Raw genomic sequence first — 10,120 nt, 5'->3', positions numbered from 1 at the left:
CCCATTGTAAAAATCACTGATGTGCAAGAGCCGTAGAAATTCCTCTGTGCGCAGACAAAACTTCATGTGAGTTCATCTGGTTAGAAAACTGCTAAGAAATTCCATCGGTAAGCAAGAGTACCCCTTATGGTTCATCTGGTTTGAAGTAATTAATTTCAAGGCAGTGTCATGCCACTATGGCAATAATTCTCACATTTGAATAAAGACAATTTGTTTCTTACAGATGTAGCGAATTCGGGGGACAACGCAACCACAGGAACTGCCGCGGCCGGGAAGCGAACCCATTTCGCCCGCACCGCAGGAGACATCGCTAACCGCTAGACTAAAGGATCAGACCCGCCAGCCAGCGGCCAGCGTGTCTTCTTATCCATGCACGTTACACAGATATTTCTTGCTCACACAGCACCGAGATACGAGAAATGTGGAAAACAAATGCATAATCTTCGAAATCTCAAGAGCTGATTATCGTGTCTGGGGCTTGCTCTGGTTTTATGAATGACGATTCGCTTGACTTGGTGCAGCTTCAGGCACAGGCACTTGATGATATGGAGACAGCAGTTGTTTGCAGTACAAGGCACTGTTGTCTCCTGAGGTTTAGGGTTCACATTAAAAGAGCCGTTTAAAGAGCTGTGATCTACACCATACTACCAGGGGTACCAAAAATAGGATGAAACAAATACAATTTCTCATTCAGAATTCTATCTCACCAATGACGGCCTAGAGAGATTCACACTGTTACGATATTTGAAGATTTTATTTTTTTTAACTTACTGGAGCACATCATTCAAAAGACTACCTGGAGCATACAAGCCAGAATATGAGGTGCAGAGAAGCAGGGTGGCTGAATGAACGGCTGGGGGAGATTGTGAAAGATTTGTTAGAAACAGAAGCACAGAGGTGTGTGAAATCGGTAAATTAATGTCATGACTTATGGTCCTGGCAGGGTTTATAGACCAAGTATGCAAGATTGGTCATGTCCTTGAGTATAACGGTAAGAAAAATGTCTCTCCAAGCCACTGCCCTTGTATTAGATGACAGGCAAAATGACAAAGTAGAAGACAGATTAGTCACTTTAGATATTAATCTTGCAGACCTTATATCATGGTATATTATTTAAGGATGGAGCAGCTATGTAACTTCTTCCATCATAAGCAACATTTCGCTTGATTTTTCGATTACATCGGAGATTATATTGATCATTTTTCCAAGGATGTTAAAGTCCATGCCAATATGGTTACAGCTCTATCACTCCTATATAGCAGTTGTTAAGAATATAAATTTCCAAGATACGTTGACCGCGTGTAATAAAGCTGCAAAGCTGTGGCTTTAAGCTGTAAAGCCAAGAGCCACAATTATGGTCCCCCAAAGTCTCTGGCCATTTTCATTCACTGGTATTAATGCCGATAGATCTTCAGAGGTGGCAACGTGCCTTGAGGGGAGAGAGAGATGTGGCAGGAGCCTTTAGGAAGCGAGGGTCGGGGGGAAGGGAGAGAGATAAAGAAAGAGAGCGTGCTGGCTGAAGAGTGAAAGGTGGGTGGAGAAGGATGGAGAATGATTCTACCATTATTCTGACTATATGGTGTAGTAGAACTGACACTGTCATCCTCCCTCGAGCCCTTTTAGCCACTCATCTGTGGCTGACCTTGCTCTGGCATGCTGGCTGCTTCTTTTCCAGGTCAGAGCTGTCAGTGGATTTAAAGACCGCATGTTGTGCAGTTTTGCACCATTTCACTGTACCCCACCTTGCCGGCATCATGCATTGCCACAGAGCACGGGTGTTCCAGTGATGCTCCACAGGCTGCAGAAAGTCCATCATTAAATTCAGATTCACATGTTTCTGTGACTATTGGCTAACACTCAGCCACTGAGCGTTTGATGCTTTGATTGCAGCCAGAAAGCCAGGAGCATTACTAAATGAATCAACAGCTAACAAAGCGGAATATAAAAACGAGATAAAAATAGATCCGAACCTAAAGAGAAAATACACTACGGTTATTCATAAACCGCTCTCATTACACAAAGAATGTGCAGTCTTGCTTGAATGTTCCACAGATAGTGCATCATATCAGGAATGTGTCACCGCGGCTTCTTGCAGCCTCCCTGTGAGGTGAACTGCTCCTGGTTTGTTTGCTGGGTGGAAGTTATGCTGAGAGGCTGTCAGAGCTCATTTCTGCGAGGGTGACATGCACTCCGGCACACTTGCACTGTCACGAAATTACATCGCTGCCTCCTGATATGCATCACATCCCTCTGGCACTCGATAAGCAAGAAAACTAGCTTTGTATATTCAGCCACTGTCAGGTTTCCTCCGATTTCCAAAGCCCTCGGGATCTGAAAGGGGAACCTCAGGGCTTTGTACTTTACATAAATTGATACATGCAACACATCAAAGAGCAACAGTATTTTGTATAGATTTGTGTCACGGCAAATGAACTAGAAATTACAGGGGTAGATAATACTGCAAACAAGAAATCAGGTCATTTTGTTTTCCTCCTTCAGACAAAGCTTGTTCTGATACCTCATCTGGAATTAAACCAAACCTTCCACACCCTCTCCAGTGTGTTTTTGTAGGAGACACGTCGCTCAGAAGAGAAGCCTAGGGGAGAAATGGCATCACAACAAATTAAAATGGCCTACATTCCCAACAAGAGGGAACCAAAGACTAAACCCAACGATAATCAAGGTTAGATACTGTGCATCCCACTCTTCACAAGAGCTCCAGTTGCCGTTACAGATGTCTCATTATATACCGGTTAGCCAGCATCTCTATTTTTCAAAAAGTAATAATTTAAGATAGGTCTTATTCCAAGCTGTAGAGCAGAACGCTATTCTTACCGTTACTAAAGGGCTGAATTAAAGATTTAAATCCTTAGTAATTGAGCCTGACCCCTCATGTCAACAGGAACAATGTGGCTTTAGTTTCCCTCTAGACGTGGAAGGATTATGCGAGGGGTAACAACCCACCTTAGTATTTTCTTGCAGCCAGCATTGTTGTTGCACACAAGCTTAGAAACGACACGATAGGATCAAAAAATATATTTATTTGCTTGTTGGTATATTACCGAATTACTCATCATCCCCTGTTTGTGTTATATTCAGTGAGTCACTCTGGTGAATAGGAAGTACATAAGCCAGGCTGTTGCTGGAAAAGTGGTGTAGAAGTTAACAGGAAATCCGAGATGTTTTCTCTCCCATTCTTAAAAACAGGCCTAAGAGATCATCCGGCTGGCGTGGCGGTCTATTCTGTTGCCTACCAACATGGGGATCGCCGGTTCGAATCCCCATGTTACCTCCGGCTTGGTCGGGCGTCCCTACAGACACAATTGGCCGTGTCTGCAGGTGGGAAGCCAGATGTGGGTATGTGTCCTAGTCGCTGCACTAGCGCCTCCTCTGGTCAGTCGGGGCGCCTGTTCAGGGGAGGGGGGAGAAGAGACTGGGGGGGGTAGCGTGAGCCTCCCACGCGCTACATCCCCCTGGCAAAACTCCTCACTGTCAGGTGAAAAGAAGCGGCTGGCGACTCCACATGTATCAGAGGAGGCATGTGGTAGTCTGCAGCCCTCTCCAGATCGGCAGAGGGGGTGGAGCAGAGACCGGTTAATTACCCCACTCGGAAGAGTGGGGTAATTAACCAAGTACAATTGGGAGAAAAGGGGAGAAAAATCCTCCCCCCCAAAAAAATTGCCTAAGAGCATGTGTTGACTCGTTAATGTATTCACGGTATTGCAAACTGTTCTCACAGCTGAGGTAGACAGCACCAGCTCCAACAAGTACTGACCATCATCCATGCTGCACATTAAAATACATATTATCTTGGGGTATAAGTGACTCTTTGTATGGGCTAATATTTACTATCATCTTGGTTTTTGTTCTGTATATGGACAGAGTACGAGTATAAAGTGTGTGTGTCTCTCTATGCCATGGCAACGATACATAGGAAAGTGGTGTCAGTATCAATGAATTGAAGGTTTTCCTCACACAATACAGGAACAGCATCCTGAGTTGGTTAAAAGGGGCATGACAGCTCACCCAGTGTCCTGTCAGATTTTGTAGCTTAAAATGTTGAAAATAACATGGTATCATCTTAATTCAAATAGGCACTAGGTGAATTATCATACACAGTACTCCATAATGACGCTTGAGTTAAAATAGCTCCACTTTCTGATAATATCTATGAACATCATTTACACATTTATCTCTGCTACATTATTGTTTGTTATGGCAGGTGATGGTTTACTTTTCAGTCCTTCTGTGGCACACCTGGAGGTCTCCATGAGAAGGAGACGAGGAATGCACAAGGCAAGGAGGATGGTCTTGTACTCCTTTCTGAAGTTTTGGTTAAGCAGTCCGTATATGACTGCATTGAGGCAGCTGTTGAAGTACGCCATGAAGTAACTCGTGACAAATAGCCACTCGGGTATGTTGGGTGCCACCCTCACAGGGCTGATGGCTACAGCCAAGCCTATGAAGTTCAGTGGAGCCCAGCACACTGCAAACAACACAAACACCATAAACATAGTCAGGAAATTCCTCATGTCGCTTGGTTTCACTTTCATCCTTTGCTCTGGCTTGACCCGATGTTTCACCTGAATAACCAGCACCCATATCCTCATGTAGCAGTAGGACACCACCAGCAGGGGGATCAGAAAGTGAATGATCACCACAGAGATGGTGTAGTATGAGCTGACGGTCTGGGCGAAGGTGCAGGAGTAGATGCGTGGATCATACTGTAGGGAGCCCACAAAGAAGTTGGGCACAGTGGCGATGGCGGTGAGCAGCCAGGTGAGGCCCAGGTAGCAGCAAGTGTTCCTTAGACTGTATAGCCGGTCGTAGTGGAGACTGTGACAGATGTAACAATAGCGATTTAGGGCAATGGCCGTGATGTTGAAGATGGAGCCGATGACACTTAAGCCCATTATAAAGCCGCTGGCCTGGCAATGAAGATCCCCCATAGTCCAGTCATTGTGGAAGATGGCCATAAGGACCAGAGGGTAGGGGTAAACTGCCACGACCAGATCTGCCACAGAAAGGCTCACAACAAAGATGTTCCCTATAAGAACAGAAAAAAAAGATTAGATTAGAGAAAGTACCAGTCCCAAACTGGATCTATAATTGAGACATAAAACAGCTTTTCCATCCACATCCTGCTTAATCTTTGATGCCTGTAGAGATTTCATTCTATTTTTTTTAACAGACAGTGATTCGGTTTGTTACTCAAGAACTCTTCAGCAGGGCAGGGGATTTGAACCAGGGTGCTTTGGATGAAGGGAGAGGTTGTCCACTTTTCACTACATCCTTGCGTTACTCTCCGCATAAATTAAATTTTGACCTCATATCATCAATGCTGTGTAACTTCTTGGCAACAGATTACAGTAATCAATTGTCATCCCAATTTTAGTGGTTGTGTTTCATTTACAAATGAAAAAAAAGTTTGTTACTAATATTATTCCCTTCTCTAAATATCACAATGAAAACTAAATTATTTAAACACCATAACCTACCTGTAAACCATTTTGTGAATTGTTTTTTTTTTAGCAGTTTCTATGGGAGGAATTCTGCATCACGATTGACAAATCACGTGTAATAAAATTAGTACTAGAAACAGAAATGGGAAAAGATAAATAAATACCACAATCTACCAATCTACATTAGGATTATTAAATGCAAATAAACAGAAATATAAATATCTATCTCCATCCACAAATAAATGATGTGTTGTCGTAACAAGTTACACAACAACAGCAACAAGTTATGTGTTGTTACTTGTGTAGCTGGCTCTCTCCATCTGGCCACCTAATCATCCCCCCATGTAAGTGGTTCAATACTTCCTCTCTCCACCTCAAGCTGATGTGTGGTGAGCATTCTGGCACAAAATGGCTGCTGCGTGCTACACATTGGTGGTGGTTGAGGTGAGTTACACCCTTCAGTGTAAGCGCTTTGGGTGTCTAGATAAAGTGCTATATAAAATTTAATTATTATTATTTCTTTTATGTTTCCTGTTTTACATCCTGTAGAGTCGGGTCCAAACTATGGACCCGAGGCACTATAGGGCAGATGTCACTTGATTGACAGTACTCGTCGTAATATGAGGGCTGTTCCGAGTAGGGCATTATTATTATCATTATCATTATTATTATACAAATTTCCTTTAACTTCATGCCATAATACAACATAATAACCGGGCCCATTCCTTGGGCCTATGGTTAGAATGAGGTAGAAGTCTATTTGATGGACTTTTTATGATTATTATTATTATTATTTCTTTCACGTTTCCTGTCTTACACCCTGTGGAGCCGGGTTCAAACTATGGACCTGAGGCACTATAGGGCAGATGTCACTTGATTGACAGCACTCGTCGTAATATGTGGACTGTTCCGAGTAGGGCGATCTCCTGGACTGCACTGATGTTGATGTTTCCTGGGATACAGTTGGTGAACTTTTCCATTCCCTTCTTCATGAGTCCTAGAGCACCGATGACCACTGGTGTTGTTTTGGTCTTCATTCCCCACATCCTGTTGATTTCAATCTCCCGGTCTTTGTACTTGGTCAGCTTCTCTGTGACTTTCACTGAGGTGTGTTTTTTTTTTTTTGGATGGTATTGCCATGTCAATGAGCATACACCTCTTTTGCTTCCTGTCCTTGATAACGATGTCGGGCTTGGTGGCTTTTGTCTCTCTGTCAGTGTGGATGGGCATGTCCCAGAGAATGGTGACATCATTGTTTTCAGTGACCGTTTTTGGCTGATGTTCGTACCACTTCTCAGTCGTCTTGATCTTGTAACTCCTGCAGATCTTCCAGTGCAGGTGTGCTGCTGCCTTGTTGTGCCTGTACATGTACTCGGTCTTTGCCAGTTACGGGCAGCCTGACACAATGTGGTCAATGGTTTCTTTGTACATTCCACAGATTCTGCATTTTTGGTCTTTTCCATCTTTGATGATGCAATGGTGATAGGATCTGGTTGCCAGGCTCTGGTCTTGTGCAGCGATTATCAGGCCCTCCATCTCTGCTTTCAGCCCGGTGCTCCTCAGCCACTGGTGAGTCTTTTGTTGGTCCACATCTGCATCTTTCATTCTTTTTGGGTACTTCCTGTGCATTGCTTTGTCCTCCCAGGTTTTTTGCAGTTGCTGCTGGCCGTGGTGTTTTGCCTTCTGCTTCACTCGTTTGATATAGATGGTAGTTGCCTCATTTTCTGGTGGGGTTTCTGGGACATCAAGCTCTTTCTTGAATTGTGCACCTTCTTTATTGGTGGAGTAGATCTGATGTTTTACTGTTCAGAGGGATGGGTCACCTGTTTTTGTCAGGTATGCATCCAGCCCAATAGTGGTAGTCTTGAAGGTCAGTTCGAGTTGGACTAGGCCTCGTCCTCCTGAAGCTCTTGGTAGGTACAGCCTGTCCACATCTGCTTTCGGGTGGTGCATCTTCTCCATGGTCAGCATCTTTCTTGTCTTGGTGTCTAGTCTCTTGATGTCGTTCAGTTTCCAATTGATATGTTGAAGCTGTGCATTACTACAGGTATCGCCAGGGTGTTGATAGCTTCAATTCTTTTAGCTGCATTGAGTTCGCTCTTCAGTACCATACGCACTCTCCTGTGGTACTCTTTCCGGATCTTCTCCTTCATGGTTGAGTGTTCTATGCCGTCTCCTTCGTTCACTCCTAGGTACTTGTATGTGCTGTCTTGGTCTAGCTCTTTGATTACGGTGTCAGTGTCAAGGTCTAAGTCTGCAGTCTTGGTAAGTCTTCCTTTCTTGCAAGTGGCTTTGGCACACTTGTCGATTCCGAATTCCATCTTGATGTCGTCGCTGAAGGTCTTGACGATGGTGAGTAGACCCTTCTGCTGATTGTCATCCTTGCTAAACGTCTTGAGGTTGTCTATGTAGAACGGGTGGGTAAGTTTGCCATTCTGTGATTTGTACCCATAGCTGCTGTTGTTCAGTAGATTGCTGAGTGGTGCTAGTGCAAGGAAAAAGAGCAGTGGTGATAGTGAGTCCCCTTGGAAGATTCCGCTTCTGATGTTGATCAGTCTCAATGTTAACGACCCCTCTGCATGATGGAGATTCAGGGTGGTCTTCCAGGTCTTGACCCCTCTGCATGATGGAGATTCAGGGTGGTCTTCCAGGTCTTCATGCTCTCCATGATGAATTTGACAGTTGTTGGGCAGACTCTGTAGCTCTTGAGGCTCTTCTCTATCCAGGAGTGTGGCATGCTGTCAAATGCCTTCCTGTAGTCAATCCATGCTGTTGACAAGTTCTTTTTCTTTGATTTGACGATTTGTTCTTTTTCTTCGATTTGTTCTTTTTCTTCGATTTGCATGAGCTCAGTGTAATAATAATAATAATATTATTATTATTATTATCATTGTTGTTATGTGTAAAGAATTATATAAATGTATAAAGGATTATTTGCATGTGATCTAATATATTTTCTTTTCTTTTTTTTAGCACTGATATATTTGTGGCACCTAAACAGGAATTTAAATTGGTGAATCTGCATTTGTAAATAGACATAGATGTATCGACTGGCCTGCATTTGTTTTCTGCTTTTGTGAAATACATTCTGTGGTTGGTGGGGGTAGTGTTGGGAGTGGATATATGGAGTGGATTATGGAATGGACTCTTTGGTAGAGGATATCTAGGGACGTACAGCCACAGCAGAGAGAGAGAGAGAGAGAGAGAGAGAGAGAGACGAGAGAGAGAGAGAGAGAGAGAGAGAGAGAGAGAGAGAGAGAGAGAGAGAGGAGAGAGAGAGAGAGAGAGAGAGAGAGAGAGAGAGAGAGAGAGAGAATGATGAGGGGGAGTGCAGAAGGACTTTCACATGTTTCACATTTCTCCTAGTGCAGCACCGTCAGGCATTTATTTAATGTGTAGTCACATCACAATTCAGAGTGATCACATGGTCATTGTGTTTCTAATGTACGAGCAGTTGCATACATGTCCTTTCAGTGTAGTGGTTAACACAGTGAATCATGGAACAGAAGGTCTCAGGCTTGTATTCCTTTAAAAATGAAATGGTAAATGGACTGCATTTATATCGTTTTTCTAGTCTACCGACCACTCAAAGCGCTTTACAGTGTGTGCCTCCTATCCACACACACATTCATACACTGATGGTGAAGGCTGCCATGCAAGGTGTCAGCCTGCTCATCAGGAGCAGTTAGGGGTTCAGTGTCTTACTCAAGGACACTTCAACACGCTCTCTGGAGGAGCCGGGGATCGAACCAGTGACCTTCCGATGACCTGCTCTACCTCCTGCGCCATGCCACCCCAAAAGTATTTTTTTCCGCATCAGAATGACTGGTTTTTCTGCAGTGGCATTTCCAAAATGTGCAATGAATTTGTATGAAATTGAAAATAGATTTACATTGCCAAAAAAAAAAAGGGGGAAAAAAGAGCAAACAAGAATAATGAAGAATTTGCAGAAATCGTTCACTAAAAGTTTTAATTACAGTTTAATAGTTCTCTCATGGACAAATTGCTCATCTAAAGATACATTAAAGAATCTAAAACATCAACACGCTCTAGTCTGGGTACTGGATCCTCAAAGTAAATATCAAAAAGAATTTAAAACATGGATGGCACATCAATACAATTATTTATTGCTGCATACAAAGCAACAAATGAATGTGCAGCAATAAATTATTATAACTGTGTGTTGTTGATGGTTTTCAGAGGTTTTGAACAATTATCTTGTGACACGTTTACTGCAGCCAGCAACAAGAATAAAAGGCCAAGCATTACATTCAGTTTTTTTATAATGTAAATATATTTCACTTTTATGTACAACTTGTTGCATTATTTTGAAATTTTGTGCTGACAGCCATTTTGATGGGGGGGGGGGCGGGCAGGGGGGGTTGATTTGGGCATACATTACTCATACAAAAAAAAAAACGCTTAGCGGCACTAAACGCATAATGTGATATAATTGGCATTCTCTCTCTCTCTCTCTCTCTCTCTCTCTCTCTCTCTCTCTCTCTCTCTCTCTCTCTCTCTCTCTCTCTCTCTCTCTCTCCTCTCTCTCTCTCTCTCTCGTCTCTCTCTCTCTCTCCTCTCTCTCTCTCTCTCATTGTGTTGTTTAACTGTATGTCCTTAAAGATTCTCCACCACAGAGTCCAATCCATACAGCCACT

General features: G+C 43.3%; 1 protein-coding gene across 1 annotated transcript in view; it reads right to left on the bottom strand.

Moving 5' to 3' along the window:
- Positions 1-4,181: 4,181 nt before the first annotated feature.
- Positions 4,182-10,120, bottom strand: part of mtnr1c (melatonin receptor 1C) — a 19,595-nt gene continuing 13,656 nt past the window's right edge. Inside the window, exon 2 of the mRNA XM_056283579.1 lies at positions 4,182-5,047. Coding sequence (XP_056139554.1) covers positions 4,182-5,047 — 866 coding nt within the window. The remainder of the gene's footprint in view (positions 5,048-10,120) is intronic.

This window comes from Lampris incognitus, chromosome 1, assembly GCF_029633865.1.
Source record: "Lampris incognitus isolate fLamInc1 chromosome 1, fLamInc1.hap2, whole genome shotgun sequence".
NCBI lineage: Eukaryota > Metazoa > Chordata > Actinopteri > Lampriformes > Lampridae > Lampris > Lampris incognitus.
The sequence above is the reverse complement of the archived record's forward strand: the minus strand, read 5'-3'. Positions and strand labels throughout refer to the sequence as shown.